Consider the following 17,923-nt stretch of genomic DNA (forward strand, 5'->3'; position numbering starts at 1 on the left):
AACAACGATCAACAACATATCTAACAATCAATTATGATTTAATTAAATTATGTTTATTCATACATACATAATCATTAAGAGTTTAATTAAATGATAATTATTCTTCTTGTATAATATCTATTCAACAATTCTTTAATTTTTGATAATAAATTTATTTTTTAAAACGAGGTGCCGGATTGTCTTGGTGCCGATTTGTGCGGATACCGAAATGTCCAAAATGGGTGCGAAATGTCTTCGGACTTGGGTGCCGAAATGTCTTGTTACCCCCTGACAAGCATGCCAAGCTAGCCTGGGGTCATCCCATCAGATAATGAAAACAATTAAACTTGAGACATTTCTGCTTCTTACTATACATCTATTTTTTTTCTATTTTTTTTTATAAAAATCGCTTATAAAGTTAGAAAATCAGGGGCGATAATCCAACTCTAGTGACGTAGTCGCCTTGGTGATATCTAAATATTTCAAGATGGCAGCCAAGTGTAAATAAAGCCAAAACATTATCGTTTTAACAAGTTTTGTCCTTAGAAGTGCGACATATCTTATAATTTATTTGTTACATGGTACCATAAAATCTACAGTCCGAGTAAGTAAGAAAAAATATCCGAAATTGAACAAGTTTACCGCTCTATTCTAGCAGGTGATCGTTCTGCTGATCAGCGCCATGTCGCGTTACACGGTTATGATTTAATAATATTTCCAAATCTTTCAAATTTATAGAGACACTTTACTAGAGAAATGTTTGCTTAAGGAGTTTGACTTTAAGCCAAGTTCACCCAATACAGGTTTCTTTAATTACACTTATATTTTGTAATTTTTGGTTGATGTCTTCTGATGAATTTCCTCTTCTGAGACAGAAAACCTGCTTTCTTCTTAAAATGTTTAGGAGCCCTGACCTTCTTTTTGATTATTTTAGTTTACTTTATACAACATTCAGGCTATTTAAAAGAATATGTTTGTTTGCCCTAACACTACCGGTATCTGGTTCATACGCGCTGAATACATTTTCGCACCTCACATGTTGCCCCCCGAAGTTTGTTCCCACCCTACATGTTTGCACCCAATTTTTATTTGAATTTTAGATGAATTAATAGATATTTGCATAGCAATACACTATCCACAAACATGTATTATTCAACAAAAAAACAAAACATTGTCAGAATCCAAATTGCTTTTGAATCTCACTATATTTAGAAACAATGAAGATAAAAAAATTACAGTATAGCAATACACTAATCATGCTTACCATTTATTCAACACCAAAAAAACGTTGTCAAAATCACACTTTATTCACTAGAAACAATGTCAATAATGTTTATAATAACAATATGCTTACCATGACACAAAAAAACCTTCATAATCTCACTTCATTTAGAAGAAATGAAGAAGAACAAAAATATAGCAATACACTTACCAAAATTTGATAATAAATTATTATTTGCAAAACCAAAAAAAATGGGCTCCAAGGAGTATATATAGGATCACCTTGTGAACAGACTTTGTGTGCTAAGTGAAAGGGGTCAAACGTGAATGGGCGCATTTTTTCCCTTACATACCCAGAAAAAAAACTGCTTACTCATATCCTTATTGTGAATGTCCTGATATGAAAAAAAAGTTTTTTTATTTAGATAGGCGTGAAGTCTAAAATTAGCATCTGACACTTAAATTTCTCTATGCTGAAAATAGATTTTAAGAAATCGCCTACCTACCTATTTTCTCGACATTTGGGTAGGATTTTATAAGGCCCGGTCAGCTTCTCAAACCTCTTTCCAAACATTTTTTCACCTTCTGCAGTGATGAAAAAGAACAGAATAGCAAAATCCAGAAAAGTTTATGATGTTCTGAAACATAAAATGTCTTAACTGCTCCAGGTGCACAGGCCTAGGGTAGTCTAAACTCAGAGGTTAAATATGACCAAAAAGTCACAATAAGGTTATGATGAACCATAACATCAGTATAAAATAAATACAAAATATGCCAATTAAACTGAATGGTAAATTGACAACAATTAATCTGTAAACATGGTAAAAGTGAACATGATGTGACAAATGGATTTTTAAGGCTCTATCATGCTAAGAAATTTAGAGTTCACTTTTTTTCTATAAGAATCTGTCTCCTACCCAACAGATTGTGTCCACTTTGAAACAAAATACTCTAAATTTCTTATCATGATCTTTATTTTGCCTATTAATTTTTTGTTTGTTGCCATTTGTCTTAATATTTGAATTATTTTGTTATGTTCAACATGTAGCCCTTTAACAAAACATATTTGTATTAAAAGGAGCAAATTAAAAAAAAAATCAGTATATTTTATGAAAACTAGAATAAACTTTCATTTTTGTTTATGTCACAGGACAGATTGTTAGGGACTCAGAAGGTAATGTAAGGGTTAAAACTTGAATTCGGTAAAACATTTTATATTAGTTTGCATTTCATACTTGAATAATACATAAACATTTTCAAAACATTGAATCTTGAAATTCTTTTAATTTATTTACATGTATACTGTGGATTTCGTGGATTGAGAAAGACACGCATTTTCATGGATATTTAATTTCATGGTTTTGCCAAGCTCAACATATATAAACGTGAAGAAAATTTAGAGTATGTTGAACATTTGAATTCGTGGTTCATCTGTTCCTAAATAATAATGCATTCAAATTACATATACATGTACATCTAGCAAATAAAATGATTTTTTTCAATTAAAGGCCTAATTTTTCTGTTAAAGAATGTCGAAGAAGAAAGAAGACCCACCTAAGATCCATTTACCAAAGGAACAATCAGTCCAGTTTAGTAGAACCAATACAGACATGGTCAGTTATGAAGATCTATTGATTGCTCAGTATCTAGAGGAACTGAGAAAAACGAAAGGAGAAATGAGAAAGAAGAAAGAGTAAGTCAAAAGGGGGGGGACAAAGAAAAACTAAAGGAGAAATGAGGAAGAAGAAAGAGTAAATCATGGGGGGAACAAAGATAGTGTTGTTAGCCATATATATTGTCTCTCAAGAAACATTTATTAGTTTTATAGTTATCTGCATTCCTTCTTCAAATTTTGCTAACTTTATTGCAAATTTAAAAAATTTGGAACTTAGGATCTATGTTTATTACAATCCTTGTAAGATGACAAAAGACACCCATACTACATGTACCTTAAATTACAAAATACATTAAGTAATGATAGTTAAATGAAAAGACTTAAACCGCAAAGGACAAAAGGACAGGTTAATAAAAGAGGGACAAAAGATACCAAAGAGACATTCAAACTCATAGATTCCAAAATAAACTGACCATGCCATGGGTAAAATAAGAGGATAAACAGACAAATAATAGTACACAAGACCCAACATAGAAAACTAAAGTCAAAGCAACCTGAACCCCACCAAAAAGTTTGGGTGATCTTATTTTTTGACAACTCACAGTAGACTTCGGTCTTCTTACATGTAGTTAGATATAAGAAGATGCAGTATGAGTGCCAATGCGATAATTCTCTGTCCAAGTCATAATTTTTAAAAGTTAACCATTATAGGTCAAAGTACGACCTTCAATATGGATTCTTGGCACACACAGAACAATAAGCTACAGTTTAGTACACCCAAAATGACTAGTTTTAAACCATTCAAACAGGAAAACCAAAGGTCTAATCTATATAAAAAAGAGAACCACTTATATAGATATAGGAAGATGTGGTGTGAGTGCCAATGAGACAACTCTCCATCCAAGTAACAATTTAAAAAGTAAACCATTATAGGTTAAAGTACAGCCTTCAACAATTAATTAAAAATGGATTTACATGTATTTGTAGATCTTATCTTTCTGGTCACTATTTTAAGATATATCCTTGATTGTTCCCTGTTTAAATAAATAAAATTGCCATACAAGGGCAACAGCTCCTTTAAGTCAACTAACAGTTCTTGTCTTGACCTTATTTTCATGGTTCATTTGTCACACTTAGTTGTTAGTGATGAGATCCATTTCCAAGATACTTTGGAGAAGTATGTCAACTGTATTCGATTCTTGAAAGATTCACATGTCTTCATAAAAAAAAATATCAGTGTCCCAAGATCACCTTATGCTCAGCGTGTATCTTCAGCGACAGAATATAAATATGGCAAGAGACGACCCATGTCAGCAACATATCCAGCCAGACCACCCTCTGGTAACAAACCAAAAATAGATGCAAAATTCATTGCAGACCCAAATCTATGGGACCCGGCTACTCACTGGGAGAGAATGACAATAACAACAACAACAACTGCCACACGGCAACAAATAAAAAATCGGCCTGTAAGTGCTCCAGCTAAAAATAAAGGGTAATTATTATCAGAATTTAGTGCCATTTTGTTGGTTCCTTTGAACCCGATTGAAAATTAACTTTTTTGCCATAACATGCTGTAAGCTGCACCATATTTTTATTTTCAGACTGTGGCTTCTGGTAAAATACCAGACATGATAATGTTGTTTGTCTGTAAATCTATTTAATGAAAACATACTGATTTAACCTACTTGTTTCTTTCTGTCAATCGGAATTAAATATAAATCCTAGTATTTTTTTAATTTTGCTTGCAAGGATTTGATAATGGAAAAAAAGTCTCAATTTAGATGTGATGTAGTCTTACTAATGGCTATTCTATTGAAATAGATATGTTGGGTAGGAAGGAAAAAATTACAAATATAATTGAGAAATGAAACTGTTAATGTGTCAAATAGAGAACAATCCAAACAAGGAGCAAAAAGTTATCAAAGGTACCAGGATTATAATTTAATACGCCAGACGCGCGTTTCATCTACATAAGACTCATCAGTGACGCTCATATCGAAATAGTTATAAACCAAACAAATACAAAGTTGAAGAGCATTGAGGATCAAAAATTCCAAAAAGTTGTGCCAAATACGGCTAAGGTAATCAATGCCTGGGATAAGAAAATCCTTAGTTTTTCGAAAATTTCAAAGTTTTGTAAACAGCAAATTTATAAAAAATGACCACATTAATAATATTCATGTCAACACCAAAGTGCTGACTACTGGGCTAGTGATACCCTCGGGGACGAATCGTCCACCAGCAGAGGCATCGACCCAGTGGTGTAAATAGTTATCAAAGGTACCAGGATTATAATTTATCAACAGCGGGTCTTTAATGCTGCAAGAAAATCATGCACTCTGAGGTGTCGGGCTTTACAATACGGATAGGAGAAGGTTAGGCAGGAAAATTAATATCATACACCTACAGTGTCATATGTTTAGTCTAAGTTAACAACAGAAAAATGTTTTATTAGATAACCAGAATTCTCTGATTTTATCCATGTAGTGCTAATTGATATTTTGCCTGCTTAGCACCACTACTTTTCTTTTCATGATTTCATTACATAATTATATAGTTAAAAAAAAACATGTGAAAATCTTACGTAACTCCATTTGAATGTTAAAGCATTAACAGAAGTACATTTTGTATGAAGAGCAGAAGTTATCAAGTTTTTATTTAATTCACCTGTGCACTTTATTGTTCATGTTGTTGGACCTCATATTGTCATGCATGATAATTTTTATTTTGTAATGCAAATGCTTAAGAAATAACACGTGAGGCCACAATTAGAAAAAAAATGTTTTCCCAAACCCTACCTAAAGATTGAGAAACATTGTATACCTGTTTTTATAGGTTAAGCAGCAGACCAATGTCAGCCACGCCAAATTTATCCTGGTTCTATGGCAGATCAACAAGAACATGGTCAGGTAGATCGTTTGATTCAGGTAAGAATATAATAGTATTTGCTGTATATTATTTCATAATCAGCAGTATTACAGTACTCAAAGGCTTTCAGGGTAATTGAATTAACTTAAATGTCTGTTGGGTTTGTTACCTGTGATTGTTTGCTGATGATTTTACAACACACTGACATTATACTAGGAAAATTTTCATCAAACTTTCTCCTCTGTATCTTTTGAATATAATGTGTGTGAGTTTATGCGTTGGTATGTTTTGTTTTGTTATATTGTATTATGTTTAGGGAAGGTTAACTTTCTGGTAATAAGACCCGTCACGGCCTGGCTGGGGAGTTGGGTAGGCAAATGCTCACATTAATCTGTACCGATACAGGCTCCAAATGCTTCCTTTATACGCCATAACGCATGGTGGTTATCCTTATAAAGGATGCTTATACGGAGACAAGAGGAAAAGAAAAAGAAGAATACATTCAACCTGGTTTGCAGCTTAATTGATAATGTTGAGACTCAACTTGAGTTGTACCGATTTCGCAATTATTACATCTGCTGTCTATCCACTTCCTGTTTGCTGAGGGTTTAAAACTTTACATCACTCAATTTTTATACAAGGACAAATTTCATGGCTTCATTGAGAGTGAAGTTTCAGTTATATTTCAATATACCTCAATCAAGTTAATCATTACATGCTTGCTCCCATCCTTATCAATCCATTGAAGTGTTTTGCAATTAGGTGACATTATTTAACGATACTTTAACTTAATCCTAAGAGTTAGTTGAACTTAGGGACGAAATTGTTCTAATGGATAACATAACAGTTTACATCGACCAATACAATTCAAATGAATTTCTGAAGATCTTGATAAATTCTGAATTTCATATTAATTGTTTTGGTCCTTCCTACAAAATTGGAAATGCGTTTTTCAATTCTGCTGTAATACAAATATAATATACTATTATTTAAATTATAAACATACCATATACTGACTGATTCGCGGATAAAGAAAAACCATTGAAAAATGTGCGTTGTCTGTTGTATTCAGTATTAAAGCCTGACAGGGAATTTGAGTAAAAAGAAAGCTGGAACGATGAATCCATCTGAGATGTGGTGTAGTCCTTTTTTGTAATTTTTGTATTTTTCAAGATGAAAAATGTGAAATAACATTATACAGTATTAGATAAAAGTTATAAAAAAAATATGTAACACTTGTAAGATCGATCAAATCATTATGTTATAAAAAGTTATAAATATTACAATTGATTTTGTTAACTAAATGCTGCTTCTAACAATTGCCACGGCTGATCAATTTTTACTTTTTGAGGTCAAGAAACATACAGAGTATTTTTCTATATTAATCCAATATTTTAAATATTCTATTCCACCATAGTGTGTGGGCAATACGCTCTTACATCTACATTTGTATCTATAGTATTTAATTAACAACCAGATATTATTAACTGTTACGGGTATTAAATAATGCGTTGATAAATTTTGAAGTAATGAGAATCTAAGGTTTCAACTCCTTCATGCAAAGTTGACCTAAGATGGATTTGACATATTTTGAGGTCCGTTTTGGTGATATAGGTCTTCAACTGTTTTGGTTATTAGACATCAATGGCTTTCAAATATTATGCTTTGAAGGTAGGTACATATTGGTTCAATGTAAGGTGTCCCTCGGCCAGTTTTACCTGACATTCAGTGAATTGTCTGTTTCATTGTTTAACTTCACGTCCTAATGCTTAAGGCCATTTTTCAGATATTAAATCAAAAGGTCAACTATAATACTTATGTATGAAATGTTTGTAAGGTGTTGGTGTCATGCAGACAGATCGAATTCACCTGACCTCATTTTCATTAATGATTCTGATTCTGATAATGTTAAGTTCAAGAGACACTTGTAAAAAGACCTTTTTCTTAAATACTTTTACATCAAATTCAACCAAGATCAGCAAAGGATGCGGGACATTTCGGCAAACACACTATTGTTAACTGTATTACCATAAATAGTACTGTTTCATTATAGTACATTTATTAATTTACAGGACGATGCCAGTTAGTAATAAGCCAAAGAACAGTTCTGAAGAGAATACAATTAGTTTTGCTTATTTCACCATTTCACCATTACAAATTCTTATGCTTTGGTGGGTAATTTTGTTTCAAAAGCGAAATCCAAAACATTTAGTTTTGCATGTTCAATTTGTTAAACTAGTATATAGAATGTGCTTAAAAATAAATGCATTTGTTATATTAAGGTCACTTTGTACATGTAATGACTTACGTTCGTTCTTTTATTGGTTTGGAAGTTTATAAGACTACATTCTATAATTGCACTACTACATTACACTTGATATTTTCAAAACCTAACCTCGATGACCTTTTCAATATAAAATTGAACTATTGCAAGAAATCGCTGTTCAATTGGATTCATCCGTTTCTCCTATCCTTCGTTGGATATCTTTCTTAATTCAACCTTCATCTTGAAGAACATCACAAACATTTGATTTTCTTATTTTTCACAATGGTGAGCTAATCGTTACTACAACTGTTTTCTGCAAGGGCGAATACCGCAATTCCTATATATGCTGATAAACCATCACAAAACTCTTAAGTTAAAAATATATGGAAACAGTTATTTTAATAAAGAATGGCAGTATTTTGAATGCAATTGTTCTTTTCAACTTCGTACTTTATTTGGCCTTTTTAACCTTTTGTGATTCGAGCGTCACTGATGAGTCTTTTATAGACAAAACGCGAGTCCGGCGTTTATACACAGTTTAGTCATGGTATCTATGATGAGTTTATCTCTAACGTTTTTTTTTTGTTTTTTTACATTAATTTACAAATTAACAATTTTAACTTCTCTATACGAATAGATATCAACGCGCCAGCCCCTATCGGAAATACAATCAAAAGACGCATAGTATTCAAAAAAAAAAATTTAAAAAAAATTGAACTATAAACCGGACAATAACTATGTATTTATAGATAGTCCTTGTATGGGGTTGATAAAAAGTAAAATCACAAAAAAAACTAAACTCCGAGGAAAATTCAAAACATAAAGTCCCTAATCAAATGGCAAAAGCAAACGCTAAAACACAGCAAACAGATGGATAACAACTGTCATAATCCTGACTTGATACAAGCATTTTCTAATGACAAAGGACTTTCTGTTACACATTATCCTTGGTGTCCAGTATTTTTGATAAAGTTGTATGTTTAAAAAAAAAAAAATAGAAAATGAAAAGTCTTTCAAAAATGACGATAATACATTACACCTTTAGTGCAATTTAGTCTCATTTCAGGTTTTAATATTATTAGGAATACTCAAATACAGCAGGGTTCTTTTAAAGAATAATCAAATCAATATTATGTCAACATTGCCTGCTTTTAAACCTAAACGTTATAGTGTTTCGTTAGTTATTAATTTTTTTTGTTGTTTTCACATTTCTCGATCGGAGCGAGAAAAACATTCCTATTATGACGTCATGAAAAAGGTGAACATGCCTGATGACGTCAAATATAATGAACACAACTTTCTTCAAATCGTTGCAAAGGAAAACTAAACATTGGTTAAGCATTGTCTAAAATCATTAGAGAAACAGATTTTATCACTTTATCTTGTGTATTACAATATCTCTCTCTCTCGAGAGAGATGAATTTTAAATATCTGAAAAGCTCGGCAACCCTCGCGTTTCGTATTTTAAAATTAAACTGTCTCAAGGGGAGAAGTTAAATTTGGGGAAGGTAGTAGTATAACACAATAGACATGACACGTTATTAGCTTATTGCAACCAAAGCATTTTAACCAACATGTCAATAGTTATCCATGGTTCCAGGCTTATAATTTGATACGCCAGACGCGCGTTTCGTCTTCATTAGACTCATCAGTGACGCTCAGATCAAAATAGAAAGAAAGCCAAACAAGTATAAGTTTGAAGAGCATTGAGGACCCCAAATTCCAAAAAGTTGTGCCAAATATGGCTCAGGTAATCTTTGCCTGGGATAATAAAATCAATATTATTTCGAATAATTTATACTTTTGTAAACAGGACATTTATATAACAATATAATTGATATTCATGTCAACGCCGAAGTTCTGACTACTAGACTGGTGATACCATTGGGAACGAAACGTCCATCAGCAGTTGCATCGATCTAGTGGTGTAAATAGTTATCAAAGGTACCAGGCTGATAATTTGATAGCACTAAAATCCAAAAAATATTAAAACCAAGGATGTGTAGAAACGTGAACATTTGAGACGCTATCAGAAAGAAATAAATTGCATTTGGTTCCACATACTTGACTCTCCATATCGTAACTTATCAATGGATAATTTACCAGTAAAATGAACGAATGTGTGTTTATGTAGCTATTTATCCTTATTCTCAACAACAAATGAAAATTTTAAACAACATATTACGTTGTTTTTTAAGTCAGCAATATTCGTGCAGAAATTAAAACCTCTTGCATTTCAAATATTGAAGTCAAGGTTTAAGTGCAATAGTCCTTTTGTACTGTTATATACATGTTTTTAAATTATGTTTTTAAACAAGAAACTGTTTTTTGTTATTTTTCAGTGTTATGCAATTACTCGAAATTGTTTTTATACAATCAAAAAATGTTAAAAATTTAGTAAGATTGAGAAGTATGTTTCACAACAGCTATGATTTAATCTTCTGCTTGTCAAAGACGGCTTTTAATTGTTTGTGTTATATTTTTGGTTTAATCCAACAAAAGGCGGGAAGGAGATATCCTTTTAACACCTATAATTCAATACACTAGCACGACTTTTATCGTAATGATCAATTTAAATGTATATAGTCGTACTATTATATTCCCCAGTAAAACATGACATTCGACCTTAAAGATAGCAATAGCTGTGAAAAACAATTAACTTAATTACTACAATCGTATCATTAACTCCTATCTGCCACGGTACAGGGTCATATGAATCTTGTATGTATTCACCATTATTTAAAATGGGTATATTTAAACAATTTAAAAAAGTACCATGCGTATCGTGTTACTTTACACATAGAAAAATGAATTAAAGAAATTAGAAAGTTGTCTACAGCACGTGCCATATAAATAGTTCAGGGAAAAAGTATATTTTTCTCTCTGTATTCAAATCATCATGTGACTAGTTTTAACCATACTCATCATCTTTATATTATTTTGCGTTTTAAATAAACAAAATTAAATAAACAAAAGGATTTCATGATCCCATTGCTTTCTTTGTCTTTCTAACAACTTTCGTTCAAACCTTGGCAGCTATGTTGTCTTTCGTTAAATACAATGCCTTATCAACACTATACTTTGAACAACAATGTAGTGCATGATGTCAGTCAAAATGTAAAGCAATCATATTAAAAAGTATGAAAACTAAGGATGTTTAATACGTGCACATTTGAAACGGCGTATGCTAAAGTTAATTGGCTTTTGGTACTTAAAGATTTCTTTTTATAACATCATTTATAAATGGATAAGTTAGGAACGTTAATACCAACAACAACATTGAACAAGTCAAATAAACGAGTGTGTGCTAAGTAGTCATTCATCAGAAGCAATTATATTTCTTCATATGTTTAGTGAATTAAAAATAATAAGATTTTAAGTTCAAATTAAATAATATTTCTTGAAATTCGGAAAATTATTTTGATACATTCACAAAATAAAAAAAAAAGATTTAGAAAATGTTTACAGCGTTGTTTGCTTGTCAAATAAGTCTTTGTTTTCTTTGTTTTCTTTGTTTTCTTTGTTTTCTTTGTTTTATGTTTTATATTATTAAAAAAAAAAACTGAAAGAAAATATTCTTTAAGAATTTTAAAGTATCTTTTAAAACAGTAGCCATATTGATTAAAATCTTTTTTCAACAGGACATATTTCTGTCTTTGTCACGTTTGTCTTTAAACGAGAACGTATAGTCTATTTAACAATGAATTATAAACAAGGTCACCCCTGATAAAAGCGACGATGTTTTGTCAGATGTACATGTATAAAATACAAGTTAATTATGTTTAAAGAAAAAAACAACGAAATACAATTTTAATGTCCAAAATTCATGTCTTGTCTGTGCTACGCCATATAATATCATTTGAAAGGAGTAAATTCTTTTGTTATTATCGTTTTATAAATTACAAAAATATGACATTCAGTTTGTGGACATGGTATAATGTTTTAAAAGGCCGGTCGGCTGGTTATTTCACTGAAATCGATTTTTTTTAACTTGTGTATCTTATCAGTGTTGTTTCGTCTTTGATACCATTATATCCTAACATTGATTAAATGGCAAATCGAAAAATCTTCTAGCATTGTCTGTTCATTTAGTTTATGTATCTCGTAAATAACATGTAATTGTTTGATCCCCCTTTTAGCACTGCGACATAGACCCTACTGTTCAATTTAAATATATATAGTTGTACAGTTAAGTTTGTCAGCTAAATATGACCTTTGATCTAAACGATATGAATAACTTCGTAAAACAAAATATTTAATTTTTACAATCATATCATTAACTTCTATCGACCAAGGTCAAGGGTCATGTGTATCTTCTATATATACAAATGGTGTTCACATTAGTTAAGAATGGCAATTTTTTTAAAAAGACAAAAGACAACCACGCACTTATAAGTTAACAATTTAAAAAAAAAACCAGTACGAAACATATGACCAGTTAATGGTAATATTATCGTAAAACGTGTCTCTTTTTTTTTAAATATTACGTGATCTTCATAATGTTAATATAATTTCAAATAGAAAATAACTGATCAATCATATTTCCATGTATATATTGTTAAAGATAAACTATGTGATAAAGAGGATGTCACTAATAACTAATGATACATTTCAATAACACCAGCAATTTTCAATAACAAGTTTAGCGACACGAAAATAACAGTGTTATTATATGTTTATGTCACTAAACGATCGAGGGTGCACACCATGTTACTGTTTTGTCTGTTCGTTTAAAGGATCTTCGCATTAATTACTTATGTTGTGTCTTGTGTACTATTATGTGTTTGGTTTTTTTCCCCTTCTTTAGCCGAGACGTTGTCAGTTTATTTTCGATCTATGAGTATGACTATCCCTCTGGATTCTTTAGCCCTTCTTGTATTTCCTTGTCCATATTGTTAGTTTTAACCTTAAGTTAACAGATATATAATTGATAATGTGTCGTAAATATTAAAATAAAATAAAATAAGTTAACTTAGAATGTTGCTTGAACACTATATGACGTGTTAAGGATAACGTCGTTTCTTTATCTTGAAGCATAAAATACGGCTATCTTAAACAATGTTATCATACCACTATTTATAGTTTTCAAATGTACGCGTATTGCTTTATGTGTTCAAGTGACTCGGTCAGTTATACATACCACTGTTTATAGCATTCAAATATACGTGTATTCACTACAAACTGCTCAGAGTCTGAATTGACCAGTTTTTGTGCTCGACCAGTAAAATCGAGCACACATTTTACTCGACTAGTCTCGACATTGTCTCGACTGGACTTAACTGTACTTCAGTGTACTCGACTAGGTCTCGACTTTACTTAATTAGTCTGACATGGTCTTGACCAAGGCTCGACCTGTCTTGACTAGTCTCGACTCAGTCTGAACCAGTCTCGACCTGTCTCGACTCAGTCTGAACCAGTCTCGACCTGTCTCAACTAGGCTTGACCTTCAAATTTAGTTTTGACTGGTGTAAAGAAGCACATCTAACTAAATTAAATATTGATCTTACAAAATTCAAGCTTTGTAGGTAGTTTGATTACTGGCTGTGAAATAAAATAATTTTTTTTTTACAATAGGTAAAAATAAAAATTATTATATAAATTCAGATAGGCATCTTTAAATTTTCTAATAACTTTTTCAAATCAACTTGGATTTTCATCAAACTATGCACCTATCTAAGATATATATCAAGCTTACTGAATCCCATTTCATTTACTTTTTTGATGTATAGCTATGAAATTTAAGAATTAAAGTCATCTCGGTAAAAAAAGCTAGGATTTGCAATTTGGACAATATAGAGATGGGCATCTTTAATTTTTTTAATAACTTTTTCAAAATTACTTAGATTTTCATCAAAATATGCAGCTATCTTAGATATATATCAAGCTTACTGAATCCCATTTCATTTACTTTTTTGTTGTATTGCTGTAAAATTCAAGAATTAAAGTCATCTCAGTAAAAAAAGCTAGGATTTGCAATTTGGACAAAATAGAGATAGGCATCTTTAATTTTTTTAATAACTTTTTCAAATCAACTTGGATTGTCATCAAACTATACAGCTATCTTAGATATATATCAAGCTAACTGAATCCCATTTCATTTACTTTTTTATTGTATTGCTGTAAAATTTAAGAATTAAAGAAATGTTGGTAAAAAAAGCTAGGATTTGCAATTTCGGACAAAATAGAGATAGTACACTTTAAATTTTCTAATAACTTTTTCAAAATCACATGGATTTTCATCAAACTATGCAGCTATCTAAGATATATATCAAGCTTATTGAATCCCATTTCATTTACTTTTTTGTTGTATTGCTGTAAAATTTAAGAATTAAAGTCATCTCGGTAAAAAAAAGCTAGGATTTGCAATTCAGACAAAATAGAGATAGGCATCTTTAATTTTTTTAATAACTTTTTCAAATCAACTTGGATTGTCATCAAACTATGCAGCTATCTTAGATATATATCAAGCTTACTGAATCATATTTTATTTACTTTGTTATTGTATTGCTGTAAAATTTAAGAATTAAAGAAATGGTGGTAAAAAAAGCTAGGATTTGCAATTTGGACAAAATAGAGGTAGTACACTTTAAATTTTCTAATAACTTTTTCAAATCAACTTGGATTTTCATCAAACTAGGCAGCTCTCTTAGATATAAATCAAGCTTACTGAATCTCAGGTTATTTTGTTTTTTGTTGAATTGCTGTCAAATTTAAGAATTTAATTAATCTAGGTCAAGAAAGCTAGAATTTGCAGTTCAAACAAAATAAAGATATATAGTACACTTTAATTTTTTTAATATTTTTTTCAAGTCAACTTGGATTTATTCAAACTATATAGCTACCTTGTTGATGTATTAATCTTACTGAATCCCAGGTTGTTATTTAGTTTGGTGTATTGCTGTCAAATTTAAGAATTAATTTAATCTGGATAAAAAAAGCTAGGATTTGCAGTTTTGACAAAATAGAGATAGTACACTATAAACTTGTTAATAACTTTTTCAAATAAACTTGGATTTTATTCAAACTATATAGCTACCTTGGTGATGTATCAGTCTTACTGAAACATAGGTTGTTATTTAGTTTGGTGTATTTCTGTCAAATTTAAGAATTTAATTAGTCTACATGTAGGTCAAAAAGCTACAATATTAGATATATATCTTTCCTCACAATTTTGGAAAAAGTATATATAAATTAGTTATATAATTCCTTTAATCTTTTATTCCTTTTGATATATATATCCTATGTCAAAAAGCAAAGAAAAATTTAAGAAATTATTCAAATAGTTCTTCTGATTTGTGGTGATTTATAAGGCAATACCTTCTGCTTGTGGCAAACTTATTAAAAAGATCACATCTACCAGAGAGTTTTAAATTCTAAATAACATTTATTCAAAGTTGCAACATCCTGTTAAATCTAAATCACAAGGCTTTTTTAATTCTCTTGATAAGTAATACACGAGTTTAAGAAAAGTAGGGCTTTCTTTTTACCTGTAAAACTCAGGTGTACTGATGTAATTAAACCATATTGTATAGTGCCATGTCATTAAATTTGACAAAAAAATATTTGAAGATTTGATTAAAATATTTTTTTACTGTAACTTTGGAACACATTTCTTTTTTTAAAAGGTTTTCAAGGATTGTTATGAAAGTTCATGATATTAATTTTTTGTTTTACTACAAAAAAAGGGGTTTATTTTGTTTAAGCTGATTTGAAAAAGATATGAAATCTTAAAAAAGACACCTTTTTTTTGTTAAAACAAAAATTTAATATTTTTATTTAAAGAAAGATATATTTCTAATATCAAAGCTTTTTGACCTACATGTAGATTAATTAAATTCTTAAATTTGACAGAAATACACCAAACTAAATAAAAACTTATGGTTTAGTAAGATGTTTAGCAAGAATATTGCAAAGATAGTTATAGAGTTTGATGAAAATCTAAGTTGATTTCAAAAAGTTATGAAAAAATTAAAGTGTACTATCTCTATTTTGTCAAAACTGCAAATCCTAGCTTTTTTACCTAGAATACGTTGATTCTTAAATTTTACAGCAATACAACTAAAATCTAAATAACCTGGGATTCAAAAATCTTGATATGTATCTAAGATAGCTGCCTAGTTTGATCAAAATCCAAATTGATTTGAAAAAGTTATTAAAAAAATTAAAGTGTACTATCTCTATTTTGTCCGAATTGCAAATTCTAGCTTTTTTTACCAACATTACTTTCATTCTTAAATTTTACAACAGTACAACAAAAAAGTAAATGAAATGGGATTCAGTAAGCTTTATATACATTTAAGATAGCTGCATAGTTTGATGACAATCCAAGTTGATTTGAAAAAGTTATTAAAAAAATTAAAGATGCCTATCTCTATTTTGTCTGAATTACAAATCCTAGCTTTTTTTACCGAGATGACTTTAATTCTTAAATTTTACAGCAATACAACAAAAAAGTAAATGAAATGGGATTCAGTAAGCTTGATATATATCTAAGATAGCTGCATAGGTTGATGGAAATCCAAGTTATTTTGAAAAAGATATTAGAAAATTTAAAGTGTACTATCTCTATTTTGTCTGAATTGCAAATCCTAGCTTTTTTTACTTAAATTCTTAAATTTTACAGCAATACAATAAAAAAGTAAATGAAATGGGATTCAGTAAGTTTGATATATATCTAAGATTGCTGCATAGTTTGATGACAATCCAAGTTGATTTGAAAAAGTTATTAAAAAAATTAAAGATGCCTATCTCTATTTTGTCTGAATTGCAAATCCTAGCTTTTTTTTTACTGAGATGACTTTAATTCTTAAATTTTACAGCAATACAACAAAAAAGTAAATGAAATGGGATTCAGTTAGCTTGATATATATCTAAGATAGCTGCATAGTTTGATGGAAATCCAAGTGATTTTGAAAAAGTTATTAAAAAAATTAAAGATGCCTATCTCTATTTCGTCCAAATTGCAAATCCTAGCTTTTTTTTACTGAGATGACTTTAATTCTTAAATTTTACAGCAATACAACAAAAAAGTAAATGAAATGGGATTCAGTAAGCTTGATATATATCTAAGATAGCTGCATAGTTTGATGGAAATCCAAGTGATTTTGAAAAAGTTATTAAAAAAATTAAAGATGCCTATCTCTATTTTGTCCAAATTGCAAATCCTAGCTTTTTTTACCGAGATGACTTTAATTCTTAAATTTCATAGCTATACAACAAAAAAGTAAATGAAATGGGATTCAGTAAGCTTGATATATATCTTAGATAGGTGCATAGTTTGATGAATATCCAAGTTGATTTGAAAAAGTTATTAGAAAATTTAAAGATGCCTTTCTGAATTTATATAATAATTTTTATTTTTACCTATTATAAAAAAAAATTAATTTTATTTCACAGCCAGTAATCAAACTACCTAATAAGCTTGAATTTTGTAAGATCAATATTTAATTTAGTTAGATGGGCTTCTGTATACCAGTCAAAACTAAATTTGAAGGTCAAGACTAGTCGAGACAGGTCGAGACTGGTTCAGACTGAGTCTAGACTAGTCGAGACAGGTCGAGACTGGTTCAGACTGAGTCTAGACTAGTCGAGACAGGTCGAGACTGGTTCAGACTGAGTCGAGACTAGTCAAGACAGGTCGAGACAGGTCGAGCCTTGGTCAAGACCATCTCAGACTAATTAAGTAAAGTCGAGACCTAGTCGAGTACACTTAAGTACAGTTAAGTCCAGTCGAGACAATGTCGAGACTAGTCGAGTAAAATGTGTGCTCGATTTTACTGGTCGAGCACAAAAACTGGTCAATTCAGACTCTGAGCAGTTTGTAGTGATTGCTTTATATGTTTTAGGGACTCGGTCAGTTATCATACCACTTTTTATAGCTTCCAAATGTACGTGTATTGATTTATGTGTTCAAGCAACTCGGTCAGTAATCATACCACTGTTTTTAGCTTTCAAATGTACGTGTATTGCTT

At 30.5% G+C, this 17,923-nt stretch overlaps 1 protein-coding gene across 1 annotated transcript; it reads left to right on the plus strand.

The window, feature by feature from the left end:
• Positions 1-451: 451 nt before the first annotated feature.
• LOC139483475 (uncharacterized) lies at positions 452-17,538 on the plus strand. The gene is made up of 5 exons (XM_071267496.1): positions 452-583; positions 2,729-2,893; positions 4,053-4,310; positions 5,654-5,745; positions 17,405-17,538. Exons 2-5 carry the CDS (start codon positions 2,730-2,732, stop codon positions 17,536-17,538), a joined length of 648 nt encoding a protein of 215 aa, XP_071123597.1. The 5' UTR covers positions 452-583; position 2,729.
• Positions 17,539-17,923: the final 385 nt, after the last annotated feature.

This window comes from Mytilus edulis, chromosome 7, assembly GCF_963676685.1.
Source record: "Mytilus edulis chromosome 7, xbMytEdul2.2, whole genome shotgun sequence".
Lineage (NCBI taxonomy): Eukaryota > Metazoa > Mollusca > Bivalvia > Mytilida > Mytilidae > Mytilus > Mytilus edulis.